Source organism: Chiloscyllium punctatum, chromosome 8, assembly GCF_047496795.1.
Source record: "Chiloscyllium punctatum isolate Juve2018m chromosome 8, sChiPun1.3, whole genome shotgun sequence".
Taxonomy (NCBI): domain Eukaryota; kingdom Metazoa; phylum Chordata; class Chondrichthyes; order Orectolobiformes; family Hemiscylliidae; genus Chiloscyllium; species Chiloscyllium punctatum.
In genome coordinates, this window is record NC_092746.1 from 43,491,057 (window position 1) to 43,511,977 (window position 20,921).

The 20,921-nt window shown below is 41.5% G+C and overlaps 1 protein-coding gene across 1 annotated transcript in view; it reads left to right on the top strand.

The window, feature by feature from the left end:
* The first annotated feature begins 872 nt into the window (after positions 1-872).
* The window catches only part of LOC140480497 (uncharacterized), a 264,377-nt gene continuing 244,328 nt past the window's right edge, over positions 873-20,921 (top strand). The window contains exons 1-5 of the mRNA XM_072575429.1: positions 873-1,024; positions 1,491-1,650; positions 5,350-5,897; positions 15,890-15,910; positions 16,048-16,107. Of these exons, the coding sequence (XP_072431530.1) occupies positions 1,509-1,650; positions 5,350-5,897; positions 15,890-15,910; positions 16,048-16,107 (771 nt within the window). The 5' untranslated portion in view covers positions 873-1,024; positions 1,491-1,508. The remainder of the gene's footprint in view (positions 1,025-1,490; positions 1,651-5,349; positions 5,898-15,889; positions 15,911-16,047; positions 16,108-20,921) is intronic.

The window sequence follows — 20,921 nt, forward strand, 5'->3', positions numbered from 1 at the left end:
CCCTGGTTTGCCCAACCAAAATGTAGTACCTCATGTTTATCTAGATTAAACTCCATCTGCCACTCCTTGGCCTATCAGCCCGTCTGATCAAGCTCCAGTTGTGTTCTGAGGTAACTTTCTTTGCTGTCCACTACACCTCCAATTTTGGTGCCATCTCAAATTTACAGAAACATTAATTATCATTAATGATGCAATTCTTTTCTACAAAACAATGCTCTCAGGCTCATTGGATGAGATTAGTAATTAAGAAGTAATTATTACTGTACTAAACACTGAGTTAAATGGAAAAAATGCATTTAGATAATGTTTGTTTTCATGCCTCCCATTATCTCTAAGTCTTTACAGCTAAGAAAGCACTTTTAAAGTTTTATCACTGTTGCTATTTTTTCAATGGTTCTTACGAGATCAACAACACAGCGGGTATAGTAAAACGTAATTGCTGGAGAAATTCAGGATGTCTGGCAGCATCTGCGGAGAGAGGAACAATCTGTTTCTCCTTCCATACATGCTGCCAGGCTTCCTGAGTTTCTTCAGCTATTTCTGTTGGTTTGCTCCTGAACATGCTGTCGGTTTCAGTGAAGTATTGACGGTGAACGGTAAACGCTGACAATGCGAAATCCGGTTTTTCAATCATTATAATAGAGCCGAATTTTAGTGGAAGTTCAAAACCAGATCTTCACTTCAGAGAGAGAAAAAAAATCACCATTTGAACATATGGGTCGGATAACTGAAGATTCCTCTGAAATCCTGTTTCAATGCTCGCTGCATACGTACAACTAACCACAAATCCGACAACTACTACAATTGGAAATCCATGAGCTTTATGATGTGCGTGGTAACGTGATAACAGGATGTCGAAATATTTCCCTCTTTCCATCTTGTGGTGGGGAGTAATATTCATGAGGAGTTTGAGTTGATGATGAACGCTGACGCCGCCTCAGCACTCACTGCAGCCAGAGACTCCGGACTGGGACTTTGACATTTAGCGAACCACTCGCATTTTCTCTGTGGGATTTTAATCTGAGTAAGATTGTGTTCATGCGCACTTTTGATTTTGTTTTGGAAACATTATTGAAATACCAGGTTGTGTTTCACCTTTTACTTTCTTAGATTAAAAGCGTAAAAAGACGACAACTTGTAGCATAGTAAATATTTGTTTTATCTTTTATAAAGAAAGCACCTGATAGCTCTAATTGTGTTTCTCCCCCTCCGAATGTGATAGACGGTGTGTATGATTTAACAGAATTAGTGGCATTTTTGAAGATGATTTGAAGAAATTATTGGCTAATTAATATGACAGCGAATTAAAGTGAGCTCGACAATACCCTGAGATGAACACGGTCAGGTCTAGCGATGCAAGTAACGCTGAAGCTTAAACCGTTTGATGAATATAGGGAACTTTTGCAAAATTACACAGCTGCGGATTAGAGTGTGACTTTAAAAAGTACTGACCCAACTGTGCTGGTGGTTCTCTGGTTTCTCGGTGATAGGTTTCTCGCGTTGAGAAGATGACAGCTAAAGTGGAGAGATTGATCGTTTTGTTTCTTGGGTTTCTGACATTGGTAACAACCGAAAGACGCAGCCCCAACACTGGCCGGAAGAAAGGAAGAAAACACGGTGCAATCGCCCTACAACTGAACCAGGCTTCAAGTATGGCAACATTTGTTTCATTGGTTTTCGGGTGTTTATCTATCGTTCTCTTAACAAACGTTGTCATACTCTTACGGGTGTTCCGCCGCAAACAGAATCACGAGAATTTTTTTTTATCAGAATATCGTTCACATTTTAAAAACCCATCACTGATTTTTGGATTTGTTGTCGTGGCTAAATTATTTCTCATATACAAAGGAACATGATTTAAAGCGATTAGTTTAAAGATGCAATATAGTCAAACAACGAATTTAAGTTATAGATTGAGTTGAATCTGCTAATGGTACATATCTGTAACTTTAATGACTGCTAAGTTTTTTTCCCCCTTAGCGGAGTTACCCCGGAGCAGTTCAGACCAAATCTGCCCACTCACTAATGCAGAGGCTGAAAGATCTGCACTGAGAGTCCAGGCTGGGCGGGAAGGGAATTTGTTGCTGTCCCCTACACCATCTGCCTCAGCTGACAGCCCGAAATATCGGAGTAATATTAAATTACACACAATACCAGAAACGTAGACAGGAATGATTTTTTTTTATCTGGATGTTATTAGCTAGTTCTACAGACGAGTTTGGAACCTCACACTGAAAAGGTTACAAGCTCATATATATTAACTGATGCAAAGAGCAGGGCGCTAGCAGTGGTACAGATTGACGAGGAGAAACAGAGCGGGTATATACGTTTGTCAGGTTATAACCAGAGAGTTCACCTTGTAGCTGGTCTGCCACTATCTAGCACCGGATGCCTTCATAAATCGGTAATTTTATTTTGGGATCACTCAGTGTAAACGGTCCGTGCAGGATCGTTCATTTACCATATTCTTACCGCTCAGACACAGATGCCTGTGCTTCTTTCCTCTGTTTTGTTTTATGTTTAACTAATGCTGTTAGTTACCTCTATTAAAATGGTAGACAAAGTAATGTCATGGACCTGTTTCATAAAGTCTTTTCCAGACTATGGTGGTCCGACATAAATAAAGTTTAGTGGGCCTTGTGCCTCAGTTAGTGGGTCTTCTCCAGTGCTAGAAGACCCGGCTTCAAGTATCACCTCCTACAGAGGTGTGTCATAACTCTTCCCAGTGGGATAATTCAACACAATTACATAAAAACTGCTTGGGGTTGGATGGTTAAATGGATATCGTATAAGATATGACATTAAAATAGATAGGCAATGTTATTTGCAGTTCAGGCACAACTTGGGTTCAGGTTAATTCTGAACAGATCCTTTCCACTTGAAAATTTGTAATGAGATGGCTGTCAAGCAAATTGAAAGATATTGGGGTGTCAAAAACAGGAGCAATTAATGCTTGTGATTTAAATATGGTAACTATTCTGAAAATGTGATGGTCTCAGTGTTATGGAAGTAGTGGGGAAGACTGTAATGCATCTTATGATGGCTTATAATTGTCCAGATTGGAATCAGTCAGAATGGGACTGATAACAAATGGCCACCAACCAAGTCTGACCTCTGCACTAGTCTTCTGATTTTCATGAGGGTAGAGAAGAGAGCAGCCCCGGTACCCACCCACTCCAGTGGAGGATAAAACTGATTGGGTTGTGGGTTCATGGGGAACAAAGGAAATCATTTCACTTTCTTGGAGGCAGACAGACTTTAGCATGTTAGATTCTACATCAGTTACGTAAATTGTAAATCATGGATTGGGTGCAGGAAATGCCTCCTTTGAAAGCTAAATAAAGTGGTTTTATAGATCAGCATTTGAGGTTATATCAGTGTTCAGGAAAGGTGAGTTGTTATAGTGTTGTGACTGGAAAGTGTAAGAAGGTATTAAACAATGTGTTTGCCAGATTGTTATTTATGCCAAATATCCAACTGCCAAGTTAAAGGTCAACATTGTAAATGTGAAAGAGTTTTCAGATGAGTTTAAAGTACAGTACATTGCACCCTATTGAAAATATCATCTAGTAAGATAACCAAGTATGAATGTTTCATCTTTATCTTTTGTTTTTATGTCCACAGTCTAGACATCTGTTCTGATCATACTTCTGAAGTATGTTTTTTTTAGTTTGAATGTTTTATGCTGTCTTAACTGCAATCCAACTATGTGATCATTTTACACATACTTCAGATTGGTTACGTAGCTGCTGAGAAGAGTGTTTATTCAGATTGTTGTGGATTATTGAATAGCTTTCAACAGTTACAATAGAGTTTAAAAGAATAAGCCAGAAGAACTAGTCTTATTGCAAGATTCTGAGGGGGCTTGGTAGGATAATTATTGATAAGGTGTTTTAATTAGTGGGGGAATCTTGAACTAGGTGACATAGTTACATAATAAGGGATATTTGTCTAAAGTTGACATGCACAGAAATTTCTTTTTGTAGAGAATAGAGAATATCTGGAATTCTCTACTCCAGAAAGTTGAAGCTAGATCACTGAAAGTATAAAAGAGGGGTAGATAAATTTTTGAACTATCAGAGAGTTGATGGCTATGCTGAGCTGATTTGAAGAGAAGTTGAGGCCTGGGATGGATTAGCCATGATTGTGTTGAACAGTGAGACCAGCTAGAGGGACTGAGTGGCATACTTCTGCTTCTGTTTCTTACGATCTTATGCAATAGGACTTGTGAGCTCAGTTTAGAAAGTGAATAATGGGTAAGGGTGTGAGGGTTAACGGCTGAGGGAGTGAATAACTTCGGTGAGTGCAGCTGATGAGGAGATTCAATGGCATTTAAATGAACCATTGATGACCTTGCAAGCACGATGTCAAGGCTTTTTGGAAACTGAAGTGGGTCTTTTTTATTTATTCAGAGGATGTGGGCATCATTGATTAGGCCAGCATTCATTATCTGTCCTTAATTGCCCAGAGAGTCAACCAAATTGCTGTGGGTGCGCGGTCACATTGTGTGCCGGACCCGGTGACAGTTTCCTTCCTTAAAGGACACAGTGGCATGGTGGCTCAATGGTTAGTACTGCTGCCTCATGGGCATCAAGGACTCACAGGGTGACTGTTTGTGGAATTTGCACATTTTCTCCATGCCGTTATGGGTTTCCTCTGGATGCTCCGATTTCCTCCCGCAGTCCATAGATGTGCAGTATAGACGGATTGACAATGTTAAATTGCCCATAGTGTTTAGGGTTGTGCAGATGAGTTGGACTAGCCATGGGAAATGCAGGGTTCCAGGGATATGGTAGGGTGGGGGGGGGGAGCTGAGGGGGGGGGTTCGATGCTCCTCAGAAGTGGAATGTGAACTCAATAGGCCGAATGACCAACTTCCATACTGTAGGGATTCTATGACATTAGTGAACCAGATGTTTTTTTTTCTGACGGTCGGCAATAATGCCTATCATTAGACTTTTAGATCATGGCTACCATTAGACTTTTAATTGAAGATTCTTATTGAATTCAAATTCCACGATCTGACATGGCAGAATCTGAACCCAGGACATTAGGCCATTACCTAGGATTAAGAAATAATTGAATTCTCTTGTTTAAGAGACTTGCAATAGTACCTCTGACCATTGCCTCCCCAGAAATGTTCCAAAACTGGACTCAGCTGCAGGCCAGCTGTCAGGCCACTTAATGTCTGGACCCCTAGAACTTCCTGTCTACTGGTAGTCTTGGAAGACAATGCTGGAATTGGTCCCACTAGACACATTTAAAAGAATAAAGCTTTTTATTTTGATGAACAAGTGAATGGATGAATGATGACATGCATTCATAAGGGTGTTTTTTTGTTGTTATTAGATCCCAACTGTAACATAGAAGTTGTTTTCATCTTGGACAGTTCTGAAAGTGCCAAAAATCTTTTTGGTAAAGAGAAACAATTTGTAATTGAATTCACTGAAAAAGCTCTGCAGTCTGAGCAGATAGAGAAACAAGATCTCAACTGGAGAATGGCTGTTCTATCATATAGCAGCTCCGTCAAAAAGGACCACACTTTCCGGGACTGGCAAGGGTTTGATAAGTTCAAGAGTCATGTACAATCCATTAACTACATCGGCCATGGCACATACACTTCCTATGCTATTGGAAATGCTACTGAGCTCTTCCAGACTGAGGCAAAGCAGAACAGTGTGAAGATAGCCATTTTAATGACTGATGGGGTGGATCATCCCCACAATCCAAACCTTCAAGATGCTGTAGCCAATGCTAGGAAATATGGCATTTTCCTGTTTGCTATTGGACCTCCACATGTTACTGCAGAATTGTCACCTTTGTCAAGCACTCCATCATCACAATTTGTCCACAGCATAAACGACTCCAATCTCACAGATAATATTCTTCATGAAATGGTAAGTAGGGTACTGAACAAACTTGCTTATGATTTGCACTGCAAATAATTTCATTTGGAAATGGACTGTAAACATTTATCGCATGAATCACAAAGGTAATGTCTTATTAGATGTATAAGTATAGAATCCATACAGTACTGTTTCAGGAATCCAATGGCTTTTTTGATAGCATTTATGCAGTAGGTGATTTCCACCCTGTACCATAACTACATTTAATAAAAATCGTAAATGTTTAGAGCAGAGGTATGCCACCTTGTTTGTGTCTATATTGACAGCATGCTAGAGCAATGCAAGACTCATTTTTTGCTCATTCTTTGCTCACATTCTTGTATCTATTTCAAATGTTAAAGACACAGTGGCCTCTATCTCAACATAATGAAAAGCCATTATGCTCCAACAAGCTGTCGCATATATATATATATTTCATTCCCCATTCTTTCAATGACAGTTTTAAAGTATTGACCTCTTATTATTGTCTCAGAAGAAGAAATATTTCCAATTCAGTCTATCAAAGACTGCCAACGTTTAAGAGACTTGACTATATCGCATCTTAGCTTTATCTAATTACGTAAATAATCCCAAGTGTCTCAAGTCTCTCTTCTCAATTAAATATTTCCATTTAGGGCATCATCCTGGTAAATCTGTACCATATGCTCTCTGTGATTTCAGTGTCGTTTCTACATATGGACATTTTGAATTACATAGAACTTCCTCGCTGTGACCTGACCAATTTATTATTAAATTTAAATTTATTATTACATTTGAAAATATTGTTCTCTATGCTCCTTTTCGTAACACCTAAAATGTTCTTGGCTTTTCTATGACTTTACCAACTTTCACATTCGATTAGTATTGACCCTACTATTTACCCATGGACTGTGCAGAGTATAGCAGGAAGATCATGGTAAGACAGGGTATGTGGTGTTCCTGTTGAATTTAGAATTTAATAGTAGGACTTTGTTTAAATAGTGGATTAGTGGTGCTGGAAGAGCACAGCAGTTCAGGCAGCATCCAACGAGCAGCATCATCAATTATTCCTGATGAAGGGCTTTTGCCCGAAACGTTGATTTCGCTGCTCGTTGGATGCTGCCTGAACTGCTGTGCTCTTCCAGCACCACTAATCCAGTATTTGATTTTCAGCATCTGCAGTCATTGTTTTTACTTTGTTTAAATAGGTTTGTTTTCCATCTGGTTCAATTGACAGTCTGACATACTGTGAGAATGAGAAATCAGCTGCAGAATGCTGAAGTCAGGGAGTCTTGGATATTGGTTTTTGTAAGTGGTGTTGTAGGAAACTGGGTTAAGAAGTGAAACATTGAGCATCAGTAGGGTGAATGAAAAGAAAGAATAAAATGGCATCAGATTTGGATGCATCAAGTTGTGGACATGATCCCCAAACCTGACCTTAGCCTATTTGTCTAGGGATTGACTTTGAGGTTTGTGGGCCAGATATTCACGGATAAGGTGAGAAGATCAGGTCATAAGATTTGCTGCCTGTCAGACATCACCTTTAAAAGGAGCAGCGCCCTTGTCAGGGAGGCAGGAGTGGATGGAGTTGTACAAATTGCCCCAGGAGGCTGGATCAAGTTGACAATGAAGCTGGATGTATGGCTTGATCAGGAGGCTAGAATACACACTTGCGTTTGTTGGACCACCAATATGATGATTATCAGGCCTTCAGTCACTTTTCCATCTCCTCTCCTCTCTCTAGTCTACCCAGAAGTGGGTGGGCACTTCTTGACCACTTCAGTGGTTACTAAAGATTTTGCTTATTTTAAAGTACTCATGCATTTAAATCGCTTCAGGTTATTACACGAGCGATCACAATCACTGCAATTCATTTGTGTGCAGCAATTTCCTATAAGCAGCCACATGATGAAAATCAAACAATCTGCTTTAGTGATGTTGATTGAGGGTTAAGTAGTGGCCAGCACAGCAAAGTATCCTGCCCTTCCCCAAAGTAAAAGAGATCTTCTACATCCACGTAAGAGGGCAGATAGGATGTCATCTAACTGTCTCATCCAAAAGATGGCATCTCCACTAGTGTGGCACTCTTTTAGAAATGCACTGTAATGTCATGCTAGATTTCTTTGCCTATGTCTCTTCCATAGAAACTAAACTCATGACTTCTGATTAATAGAATAATGCCATGACTATCAATCTGCAATTCTTTAAACCTGTGGGTCCTGTCCCACCTGGAAAAATGAGCAAGGCCGTAAACATCTATAAAAAAGAAAAAAAAACAGATTAACGTTTTTGATTGCACTCAATTGATCACAGCAATGTACATCATAACTGGAACCCTTCCACAGGCATTATATGGAGTAATCTTTTGGTACAAGATCTATTAGCAGACATCTTTTGTGCCAAGTAGTAGGAAACAAGGGAAGTCATGAGAAAGTTCCTTGTGATCTATCACACAAAAGTTACTTTATAAACGATAGTCAGGTCAAACTGCAGCTTGCACTTAGTCTCTACCACTGGGGGGCTCAGTACAAATCTTTAAACGCTTCTGGAGAAATACAACAATGCTGTACATTTCTGAAGAGTGTCTATCTTAAACTCTGCAAATGAGAACACAATTGCTTGGCTTCAAGGATTTCCGTTTGCTTAATAAGCAAAAATAAATCAGATAAGATCTATTTATCACAATTAAAATGAGAAAGTAATGAAGAATTGCTTGAAATAGGGCAATTACAAAATAGAGAAAGGCTTTAACTACAGGCAAGCCATGTAATGCAGATTTGTTTTTTTTCCCTATTTTCATTCATATGCATTATCTTCAATTTCTGATCTTTTCAATTTAACTTTCCTTTCAGAACTGGATTAATATGACAACTGCATACCTACAGTACCTTTAAATCCCCTGCACAGTTAGTTTTAGCTGCCTTTTCGACAGATGTAGGCATTGCCTGCACTTGTGTGGCATGGATGTATTTATTTCTTAGCCCAATTGTTGTTCAGGTTTCACTGCATACACTAAAGGAACTGATACATCCACAGAGTCAGGTGTTTGAAAGAGAGAATTTGAACCAACCTTTACACACTTTAGGAGCAATTAATTAAAGTGATACACATCACAACCATGTGTCTTCTTGTTCAACTATCATAGTTTTAGTCTGATCTTACTTATGGGAGCATCGGTGAATCATAGTTGGCATTGCCCATCTACAAACTATAAGATACAATTAACATATGATTGACAATTTACTTTCTCTCTCTTTAGATAAAATTTAGGGATATGTACAAATATGCACAACTGAAATTTCAAAGTTAGTCAGATCAAAGGTCTTCACACTCCACAGATTCCATGCTGAGACATTGCTTTTCTAGCACCCGAACAATTTAGTTTTTTAAAACACTCTGACTTCGTCCACTCACTTAATGTTAGAGAAAGGTTTCCTGTCTCTTCAGCATTGTTTAAAATTGGCAAGGTTAATCCATAATCTGTGTTCACTCAAAAACTTTCCATTATGTACATTGTCCTACAGGAATAATTCTAATAACTTTCAATGGACATAGAAAATTCAACATACAGCATTATAGCGCAGTACAGGCCTTTCAGCTCTCGATATTGCACCAACCTGTGAAACCAATCTGAAGCCCATTGAGCCTACACTATTCCATATTCATCCACATGTTTACCCAATTACCATTTAAATGTCCTTAAAATTGGTGAGTCTACTACTGTTGCAGGTAGGATATTCCACATTCCTACTACTCTTTGAGTAAAGGAACTACCTCTGACATCTGTCCTCTATCTATCATCCCTCAATTTAAAGCTATGTCCCCTTGTACTAGCCATCGCTATCTGAGGAAAAAGGCTGACTGTCCACCCTATCTAATTCTCTGATTATCTTATATGTCTCAATTAAGTCACCTCTCAACCTTCTTTGTAACGAAATAGCCTCAAGTCGCTCAGCCTTTCCTTATGAGATGTTCCCTCCACACCAGGCAACATCCCAGCAAATCTCCTCTGCACCCCTTCCAAAGCTTCCACATCCTTCCTATAATGCCGTGACCAGAACTGGACACAATACTCCAAGTGCGGCCGCACCAGAGTTTTGTACAGCTGCAACATGACCTCGTGGCTTCCAAACTCAATTCCTCTACCAAGAAAAGCTGATACACCATATGCCTTCTTAACAACCTCATCAACCTGGGTTCGCCTCAACCTTTCCAACCCCCCCACTCCAACCTCTCACCCTCACAACCCGCAGCCCTCCAATCCCTCTGCTCCAATCCCAACCTCACCATCAAGCCAGTGGATAAAGGGGCGCAGTGGTAGTCTGGCGCACTGACCTCTACACCGCTGAAGCCAAATGCCAACTCGAGGACACCTCTTCCTACTGCCCCCTCGACCATGACCCCACCCCCCCATCACCAAACCATCATCTCCCAGACCATACAGAACCTCATCACCTCAGGAGATCTCCCACCCACAGCTTCCAACCTCACAGTCCGGGAACCTCGCACTGCCCGGTTCTACCTCCTTCCCAAGATCCACATGCCTGGCCACCATGGCCGACCCATTGTCTCAGCATGCTCCTGCCCCACTGAACTCATCTCTACCTACCTCGACACTGTCCTATCCCCCCAGTCCAGGAACTCTCCACATACGTTCGAGACACCACCCACGCCCTCCACCTCCTCCAAGACTTCCGTTTCTCCGGCCCCCAACGCCTCATCTTCACCATGGATATCCAATCCCTCTACACCTCCATCCGCCATGACCAGGGCCTCCAAGCCCTCCGTTTTTTTTCCTCTCCAGACGTCCCCAAAGTACCCTTCCACCGACACTCTCATTCGTTTGGCCGAACTGATCCTTACCCTTAACAATTTCTCCTTTGAATCCTCCCACTTCCTCCAGACCAAAGGGGTAGCCATGGGCACACGTATGGGCCCCAGCTATGCCTGTCACTTTGTTGGCTACGTAGAGCAGTTGATCTTCCATAATTACACCGGCACCACTCCCCACCTCTTCCTCCGCTACATTGATGACTGCATTGGCGCCACCTCGTGCTCCCATGAGGAGGTTGAGCAATTCATCAACTTCACCAACACATTCCACCCTGACCTTAAATTTACCTGGACCACTCTGACACCTCGCTCCCCTTCCTGGACCTCTCCATCTCCATTAGTGACGACCGACTCGACACTGACATTTTTTACAAACCCACCGACTCCCACAGCTACCTGGATTACACCTCTTCCCACCCTATCTCTTGCAAAAATGCCATCCCATATACCCAATTCCTCCGCCTCCGCCGTATCTGCTCCCAGGAGGACCAGTTCCACCACAGAACACACCAGATGGCCTTCTTCTTTAGTGACCGCAATTTCCCTTCCCACGTGGTTAAAGATGCCCTCCAACGCATCTCGTCTACATCCCGCACCTCCGCTCTCAGACCCCACCCCTCCAACCGTAACAAGGACAGAACGCCCCTGGTGCTCACCTTCCACCCTACCAACCTTCGCATAAACCAAATCATCCGCCAACATTTCTGCCACCTCCAAACAGACCCCACCATCAGGGATATATTTCCCTCCCCACCTGTTCCACCTTCCGCAAAGACCGTTCCCTCCGTGACTACCTGGTCAGGTCCACGCCCCCTACAACCCACCCTTCCATCCTGGCACTTTCCCCTTCCAACCTCATAGTCCGGGAACCCCGCACTGCCCGGTTCTACCTCCTTCCCAAGATCCACAAGCCTGACCACCCTGGCCGACCCATTGTCTCAGCATGCTCCTGCCCCACTGAACTCATCTCTACCTATCTCGACACTGTCCTATCCCCCCTAGTCCAGGAACTCCCCACATACGTTCGAGACACCACCCATGCCCTCCACCTCCTCCAAGATTTCCGTTTCCCCGGCCCCCAATGCCTCATCTTCACCATCTTCACCTCATCTTTACAGTAGAGAACTGTAAAACCTGTGCCCACACCTCCTCCCTCACCTCTCTCCAAGGCCCTAAAGGAGCCTTCCACATCCATCAAAGTTTCACCTGCACATCCACCAATATCATTTATTGTATCCGTTGCTCCAGATGCGGTCTCCTCTACATTGGGGAGACTGGGCACCTCCTAGCAGAGCGCTTTAGGGAACATCTCCGGGATACCCGCACCAATCAACCACACCATCCCGTGGCCCAACATTTCAACTCCTCCTCCCACTCTGCCGAGGACATGGAGGTCCTGGGCCTCCTTCACCGCCGCTCCCTCACCACCAGACGCCTGGAGGAAGAACGCCTCATCTTCCGCCTCGGAACACTTCAACCCCAGGGCATCAATGTGGACTTCAACAGTTTCCTCATTTCCCCTTCCCCCACCTCACCCTAGTTCCAAACTTCCAGCTCAGCACTCTCCCCATGACTTGTCCGGACTTGTCCTATCTGCCTATCTCCTTTTCCACCTATCCACTCCACCCTCTCCTCCCTGACCTATCACCTTCATCCCCTTCCCCACTCACTCATTTTACTCTATGCTACTCTCTCCCCACCCCCACCCTCCTCTAGCTTATCTCTCCATGCTTCAGGCTCAATGTCTTTATTCCTGATGAAGGGCTTTTGCCCAAAACGTCAATTTTGCTGCTCCTGGGATGCTGCCTGAACTGCTGTGCTCTTCCAGCACCACTAATCCAGAATCTGGTTTCCAGCATCTGCAGTCATTGTTTTTACCTCATCAACCTGGGTGTCAACTTTCAGGGATCTATGTACATGGACACCAAAATTTCTATGCTCATCAATATTATCAAGAATCTTGCCATTCGCCCTGTACTCTTTATTCCTGTTGCTCCTTCCAAAGTGAATCACGTCACATTTTTCTGTATTAAACTCTATTTGCTATCTCTCTGCGCAGCTCTGCAGCTTATCTATGTTTCTCTGTAACCTACAACATTCTTCAGCACTATCCACAGCTCCACCAACCTTAGTGTCATCTGCACATTTACTCACCATCCTTCTGCACCCTCATCCAGGTAATTTATAAAATTGACAAATAGCAGTGGCCCCAAAACAGGTCCTTACAGTACACCACTAGTAATTGAACTCCAAGTAGAGAATTTCCCATCAATAACCCACCCTCTGTATTCTTTCAGCCATCCAATTTGTAATCCAAACCACCAAATCATCCTCCATCCCATGCCTCTGTATTTCCTGCAATAGCCAACCTTATCAAGTGCCTTACTGAAATCCATAAACACCACATCAACCTCTTAACCCTCATCTACCTGTTTGGTCACCTTCTCAAAGAACTCAGTAAGGTTTGTGTGGCATGACCTACCCTTCACAAAACTGTGTTGACTATCCCTAATCAGCTTATTCCTTTCTAGATGATTATAAATCCTATCTCTGATAACCCTTTCTAACACTTTACCAACAACTGAAGTGAGGCTCACTGATCTATAATTACCAGGGTTGTCTCTGCTCCCCTTCTTGAACAAGGTGACAACATTTGCTATCCCCCAGTCTTCTGGCACTTTTCCTGTAGATAATGATGAAGAAGATTAAAGCCAAAGGCTCTGCAACCTTCTCGACGGCTTTCCAGAGAATCTTAGGATAAATGCCATCTGGCCCAGGGGACTTATCTGTTTTCACACTTTTCAGAATTGCTAACACTTCCTCCTACTGAACTTCAATCCCATCTAGTCAATGCCATACCTCCCCCTGGCCTAGTAGCCTGTATCCCAGTGTTCTCCTTGACAGCATTGTTTTTTTCCAATGTGAATACTGATAGAAAATATTCATTTAGCACTTCTACTATCTCCTCTGACTCCATGCACAACTTCCCACTACTGACCTTGCTTGGCCCTTATCTTACTCTGGTCATTTTTTTATTCCTGACATACCTTTAGAAAGCATTAAGGTTTTCCTTAATCCTACCTGCCAACAAGTCATGTCCCCTCCTGGCTCTTCTGAGCTCTCTCTTTAGGTTTTTCATGGCTAGCTTGTAACTCTCAAGTGTCCTAACTGAGCCTTCACATCTCATCCTTACAGAAGCCTTCTTTTTCCTCTTGACAAGAGATTCAATGTCTTTACTAAACCGTAGCTGTCTTGTTCAACCACTTCCTCCCTGCCTGACAGGTGCATTCTTAACAAGGGCATGCAGTAGCTGTTCCTTGAATAAGCTCCACATTTCAATTATGCCCACCCCCTTCAGTTTTGTTCCCATCTTATGCATCTTAAATCTTGTTTAATTGCATCATAATTGCCTTTCCCACAGTTATGTCTCTTTCCCTGTGATATATATCTATTTCTTTGCATCGCTAAAGTAAACATAACCGAATTATGGTCACTATCACAAAAGTGCTCGCCGACCTCCAAATCTAACACCTGACTGGGTTTACTAGCCAGTACCAATTCTAATGTGGCCTCTCCTCTTGTTGGCCTGTCTGCATACTGTGTCAGGAAACCCTTCTGCACACATTGGACAAAAACTGACCCATCTAAAGTACTCAACTATAGCATTTCCAGTCAATATTTAGCAAGTTAAAGACCCCATAACAACTACCCTGTTACTCTGGCTCCTATCCAGAGTCATCCTCGCTATCCTTTCTGCCACTGTAATACTGCCCTTGACTAACAATGCCACCCATACATTGCTAACTTCCATACATTGCTGTACAAAATATCACTTAAAATGCTTGACAAATAGAATCCCAAAACTGCTGTTTTCACCAGAACTAGTGTTTTGGCAGCTAGAGTACTTTTAACAAGCCTCTTTGTTTTCTCAGGTTGTTGAGAATTTCCCGTATTTACCCATCAGAAATGAATCCAGCTGTACTTGACCAGCCCTCTCATTTTGATGCTACAGTTTATTGAATTACCTCAGTGACATTCCTTTATATTTTCATTCTTCATTCTTTCATAGGATGTGAGTTTGTTGCCCATACCTAATTCACTAAAGAACATTAGTAAAGCAGATGGGAATTTATGACCATCAATGATAGTTTCAAAGCCACTTTTACTGAGACTATCTTTCAATTCCAGATTGATATTCTTTTTCCAGTGACCATGGTGGGATTTTAAACAACATCACAAGCATATTAGCTTGGTTCCTGAGCAATACTCTAGTGATATTGCCACTAGTTCACCATCATCCTCTATATATGACACAGGTTATGTCAACAGTTCACTTAACATAATCAGGAAGATAACACAGAAAAATATTTTCAGGGAGCAGGGTGTGGTTTAGAGTAGGCAAGCAATACAGTGGGTGAAAACTCCAATTTGACCTTTTGGAGCAAAATTAATCCCTTTTATGTTTACAGTATGTTTTGTTAAGTATCATGTTTGTGTTTAAAATCCATAGTTACATTTGGACATGTATTAGCATAGATCTTTTCTGTGAACCATATTAGTTAACTACTAAAATTAATATTTTACGTATATATTTTTGTTTACCTCATAAATTGAATTTACAATATCCTTCAGCAACCAGAAAAACATGTAATTTTACCTCTATAATTTATTGTCAATTAATTTTGTAACCCTCAAAATCCCATCACAAAGAGTGATTTTTAAATGATGGTGTGAATAAAATAGACAGGTTGGTCTGTCTGCATTGCTACGATGCTCAGTTCTCAATTAGCAGTAACTTTGACTTAGTTCAATAGCTGAATCAGCAGATACTGTATACTTCAATTTTCTCCAGAGGTGGGAGTCAAAGTACTTAAAATGGTTCATTGCATGAGCAAAGCTTTAGCTTATGTGCCTGCATGAAGTTAAAACTACTGAAATACAAATTATCCTGCCCAAATATTGCACTTTACTAATTAATTTCCTTATATATTTTAATGTAGGTGTTCATCTGCTTAGTCCATCCCTATTATAACTTAAAGACTTAAACATTCATTATTTGCAGAATATTAAAGATAACTATCAGCCAGATCTTATCAATAATTGCGTTACCTGACACTACATATTTTGGGGAATTATATACATTGTGTACAGTAGCCAATGGAATCTTTCTTTTTGTTCCCCTTCTTCTTTAGCTCAAAGTTGCCAGTCAATCAGTAAGTGCTTTATTAGTTTTATCATTTCATTATTTATTGCATGTTGTTTTGAGTATTAATTAATTTTCCAAATGTGAATGTAAATTTTAAGATTGTAAGATACTATTGACACAAGTTTTGTTTTTATTTCTGTATAGTGCCCTAAACCTAAGCCATGCAGCTGTGAAAAGGGGGAGAAAGGAGAGTCTGGAGCTCCTGTAAGTACTGGCCAAACTCTGCTGCTGACTATATTAGCTTTGTGTTGTGCCAGGTGTTAACGCTTAGTTGAACAGATGCAATTTGCTGTCGAATTATTATTGGTTAATTTTTATTCTGCCCAGGACCTAATGGAGGTGCTAGAGTCCAAAGGATACTCTAGCTCGTTTTTTCCCTAAATGAAACCTCAGCTGCTCTTCAACATATACGATTACATCCACCAAAAGTTCCCAAAATGTTAGTGTTAGAACATTTTAGCTATAGTGTCAAAAGGTACCTAAACCTTAGCAAAATTCAGAAAACCAGTGGAATTTTCACACTAAGCAGAGACAGATTTTCAAAAAAGGAAGTAAAAGAGCTTGGATAAAATAAAAATGTAGTTTTCCTATTTTTATATGATTGATCTGAATGTGGCTGGATAACTCCACAATGACATCTCTATCTGATTTTGAAAACCAATCCTGAGAGACATGAGATTAGGTTTATTTATGGATCAGTCTTGTGAAGACTTCATTGCTGTCTGTACAAACAGCTTCCATTATGGGACTGAAGCACTTATTAGCATTAATCTTATGTTTTTTACAGTCTTCTTTGCAAACCATTTGCAGTTCTCACTAGAGGTGCAGAAAAATAAACCCTCCCACCCACCTTTTAGAGACACTGGGAAAATTGATTAACATGGCCTTCCCCACAGCATCCAAACTCCAGAATAAATAAAAAAGGAATTACATAGACCACATCCAGAATAAATTTCCATGTACTCTGGCCCAGTAATATTTTTCACTTAATTCCCGGTGCCAATATTAACCCCTTGGTGTACAATATTCTGCCAAAAAATATTAACTAAAGGAAAAGAATGAAAAGAAATCTGCTTATGTGATCAGTGGTTACATCTCCAGGGAGGATGTGTAAAATCTGTTTCATATATCTGCTAATATTCAGGATTAAGCTAACATGTACAAAGGAAAAGCAGGATCACTGACAGATGTTTTTTTATTCACTATGAAAAGAACTGTTGTGTTTAAAGACAATTTATTGTTTAAAAGGTGTTGTTGAGTAAATCTTCATGGAGAGCAAACTTTAAACCAACAGAATGTACTGGCCAACTAACCTTCATGAGGTACCTTCATGAGGCCTGACCAGTTCAAAAACTGAAGATAATTAGAATGGACTCCCATTGGAAAATGATCTCCGAGGGTTTCCCACTGACTCTGGGTCACCCCTTAATGTTGATTGCTGGAATTAAAGTTCTACATCTGGTTTTGTGGAGCCTGGAGGAGTGGTCCTACGCCCACTAAAGCTACAACAAAAAGCCTAATTTAGCTTTCGAGTCAGCCTCAGGCAGCATGACAGCTGACCTCAGGCTTTTGTTAACTCTCGGGTCCTCATCTCAGAGGAGGTCAGCAAAATAATGAAAGTTGCCAGCACAAAGTTCATGCATTCTATTTTCAGGACACTGCACCCCAATAATGCTGAGTGTAAATGTTCAGCCCAAATATTCAAATTCAGAAGCGACACATTGGACTATCTTTTATACTCTTTCTATTCGCAAATTTGGAATTCAAAAGGACATTTAATCAATTGGAATGGTGGTGGGTGGGGACCAATGTTCCCTCTAATCTGTGTGACTATGTGCATACGCAGCCACTCCAAGGTTCCATGCATGGATATCAGTGTAGGCACGCCAATCATGGCATTAACCCCCTGTTCCCGAGGTCACTGCCACACACTGACATCAGAGGCCTGTGCAGCAAGATAGAAAATTGAAGGAAATGCTGGGGGACTGGCCACTTCCTTGCCTCCATCCTGATTAAGGCCATGGTGTGAAGACCCAAAGGTGACTGGCCTGTACTGTCATAATTCAGACCCATAAATGGAAAATTTACATAAAATTATGAACCTCTTCCATTTGTTGCTGGTATTAACCCAATGGCACACATAGTGTTCATGACATATAAGCTTCTGTGGGGTGCTTTTCAACTCCTAAGGAGGGTGCCTCATTCAATGGCATTAAATACTTGATCAAAGAATTTGACATTAAGAAGAAGAGGAAACATTGACAGCTATTCCCTTGTCTTTGTTGTTGATGCTCCTGAAACCACCTTCTCCATGACCCTTTTCTCCATGAAAACCCTTTTGCTGTGCCTCTTCTCTGTCCTAGAGCACTTTGTGATCATGGGCCTCCAAAGAATATATTTATCACTCCAGCCACCACTTTCCTAGTGGCCACACTGAGAAAAAGTGCTGCTGGTCTTTCATTGGCCATCAGTCTTGGCTCTGTTTTGGACATTTTGCTAGGGTCCTGATCCCATGAAAGGTCAATCGTGGACAATCAGTTATCTGATTGGAGTGTAGTAAGGTGGCTTTTCCCAAGAAGGGTTAACATAAAACTCAAACTAGCTGACCCAGCATGAGATTAAACAAGACCCTCATTCCTTCCATAAAATACCTCCGATTATGAGCTCCTCAACTGTCAGCATGGTGTGTCAATTTACATTGCAATCTTATCCATGCAACTCTATCTAGCATTATTTTTTGGATTGTCTTTTCCAAAATTATTTAAGATAAGACTCAATTTATTTTGTTCTTACTTCTTGGACGCCTCCTGCTATGTACTAACACAGTTGTGAGGATAAGCCAGTAACTTGTTTCCACATTGCTATTTGTAACACTCTTCCCTTGGAGAACATGATGAAGTAAGCTAAAAATCACACAAAGACAGGTTATAGACCAACAGGTTTATTTGGAAGCACTAGCTTTCGGAGCGCTGCTCCTTCATCAGGTGGTTGTCAAATCATGATGAAGTAGATTAGATTAGATTACTTACAGTGTGGAAACAGGCCCTTCGGCCCAACAAGTCCACACCGCCCCGCCGAAGCGCAACCCACCCATACCCCTACATCTACCCCTTACCTAACACTACGGACAATTTAGCATGGCCAATTCACCTGCCCTGCACACCTTTGGATTGTGGGAGGAAACCGGAGCACCCGGAGGAAACCCACGCAGACACGGGGAGAATGTGCAAACTCCACACAGTCAGTCGCCTGAGGCGGGAATTGAACCCGGGTCTCTGGCGCTGTGAGGCAGCAGTGCTAACCACTGTGCCACCGTGCCGCCCATAATGGAAGGATGAACAGTCAGCCAGCCAAGGCACAACATGAGTGATCCTTGTATAGCTTATGGAAAGAGTGAAGACTGCAGATGCTGGAGATCAGAGCTGAAAAATGTGTTGCTGGAAAAGCGCAGCAGGTCAGGCAGCATCCAAAGGGCAGGAGAATCGACGTTTCGGGCATAAGCCCTTCTTCTGTGTCATGAAGACTATGATGTGAGAGGCCTGTGTGCCATTGGGTTAATACCAGCTGAAGAAGGGCTTATGCCCAGAACATTGATTCTCCTGCTCCTTGGATGCTGCCTGACCTGCTGCGCTCTTCCAGCAACAAATTTTTTAGCTTATGGAAAGGTTAATGGTAAATGTTGGAATGGTTTTATGGTCTCCCATAACCCATGAAACTAGGTGTAAAATGAACATGAATTACATGTTTATTGTCAACTCATAATATGTTGATGAAAGTGTCTTCACTGGCTCTGTTTTGGAATTGGCATGGTTCCTTTGAAGCAAAAGTTTGATAATCTGGGAACACTGTGATGCTATCGCATTTCCGTGGAATGTGAAATTTGCAACATTTTAATAATATCAGAACTGAAAATGTTTCTCATCTTTATTTTCCAAATTGCACTGTGATCAAAAGGTAGTCTCACTGTGGGAAAAGATTTGCTAACCCACGATAGGCCTTCAAAAACAAATTGGCCAAATTGTACCAGGACACCCAGAATTCCCCGAGCAGCTCACAAACTGGATCAGACAGCACGCAGACAATGGAATATGCTTTAAGCTCCCATGGACATGACAGAGGTCTCAAAGCCCTAAAGGCAGTTTCACAACCCAGCAATACCAAAACTACACAAAGAGCAGAACAGAGGCACCAGAAGACAATGGAAGCACCTCACCCCTCCACAAAAGACTTTAACACCTACCTGTGAAGATGAATGGAACCATGATACTGTCAGGATGTTGCATTGTGTGAAGGAACAGGGCATTCTTCCGATAAACTGTTTTCCAATTAGCATCCTTGCAACTAAAATACTCCATTTCCAGAAACATTGTAGTTTCCCATTTCTTAATCTGTGTCATTGTGCAGTATTACTATAAAACTGGTCTCATCCTCAGCCCTGGGAGGAGAAATCTGATCTCTGTGCAGACTGTCAATTCTGTGTCAGCTGGTCTGTTTTCTCCTCCAGCGATATTGCTTGCAATAAACTGTTTGCCAATTTCACTTCGAGCTGTGTTTTGTGATTTCTAACCTATTGGGCAAATTTCTCCGACACTCACACTTACAGCTACTGTAGGAAGGAAGACTTGCATTTACATTGCACGTTTCACAACCATCAGATGTCTCAGAGTGTTTTACAGCAGTGCAATACTTTTGAAAACTGTACCATGTAAAGATGTAAGAAGTAATTTGTGCTCAGCTAACTCCTACAACCCAAAGTGTGATAATGACCAGATAACTTGTTTTTTTGTTGCCAAGTGAGGAATAAGTATGAGCCAGGACACTGAGATTAATGTCCTGCTCTCTTTGAAATGTCTCCTAGAATCTTTTAATATTTCAACTGACAGATCAAATAGGATCTCAGTTTGGCATACCATCCAAAACACAGTACCTCCACAGTTGTCCCTCAATACTGCATTAAATCATTCATTTGTGCACTCTTGAACTTGAACTCATAACCTTCTAGTGCATGCATGCTAACA